The 596-nt window shown below is 65.9% G+C and overlaps 1 protein-coding gene across 1 annotated transcript; it reads right to left on the bottom strand.

The window, feature by feature from the left end:
- Positions 1 to 144: 144 nt before the first annotated feature.
- MNEG_13950 (hypothetical protein) lies at positions 145 to 552 on the bottom strand (the record flags this gene model as incomplete). Its single annotated transcript, XM_014037578.1, has 1 exon — positions 145 to 552. A coding segment is annotated over one exon (408 nt), but the record flags the coding sequence as incomplete, so codon positions are not given.
- Between the last annotated feature and the right edge of the window lie 44 nt (positions 553 to 596).

Raw genomic sequence — 596 nt, 5'->3', positions numbered from 1 at the left:
ATCCTTCCCCCCCCCTCTGCCCCGCCGCATCATGGCTGGTTCAACCCTATGATCAACTCCACGCCCGTCCCCTGTGGCAGCTGCATGCCAAAACCTTTGTGCCCGCCCGATGCCCGCAGCGTCTGCTGGAGCTATTGAATGGACTTACAAGAGGTGGAGGACCTTGAGGCGCGTCAGCCCTGCCCAGCTGTCGGGGAGTGGGCCCGTGATGCGGGGATGGAAGATGATCCTGATGTCCTCCAGCTGGGCCAGGGTGCCCCAGTCTGAGGGCAGGGTCCCGGTGACGCTGGTGGAGCCCAGGCTAATCACTGTCAGCGCTGTCAGGCCTTTGAAGACACTCGCAGGGGGCAGTGTCCCCCTCAGCTCGTCCGGGAAACTCAGTTCAATCTTGGTCACGTTGCCCTGTGTGTCGCACGTGACGCCGGTGAAGCCGCAGTACCCGGCGTTGGCGCCCTTCTCAGCCGACCAGGCCAGCGCCCCTTGCTTGTCGACCGCAGCCTTGAAGTCCAGCAGCGACCGCAGCTGCGCCGTGCGCGACTCCGACGGCGACGGCTTTGCCGGGGGTGGTGCGACAGCCGCAGGGGTAGGGGCCGGGG

The sequence above is a fragment of the Monoraphidium neglectum genome, assembly GCF_000611645.1.
Source record: "Monoraphidium neglectum strain SAG 48.87 unplaced genomic scaffold scaffold04154, whole genome shotgun sequence".
Taxonomy (NCBI): Eukaryota; Viridiplantae; Chlorophyta; class Chlorophyceae; order Sphaeropleales; family Selenastraceae; genus Monoraphidium; species Monoraphidium neglectum.
Note: the sequence above shows the minus strand (reverse complement) of the source record. Positions and strands in the feature narration are given on the sequence as shown.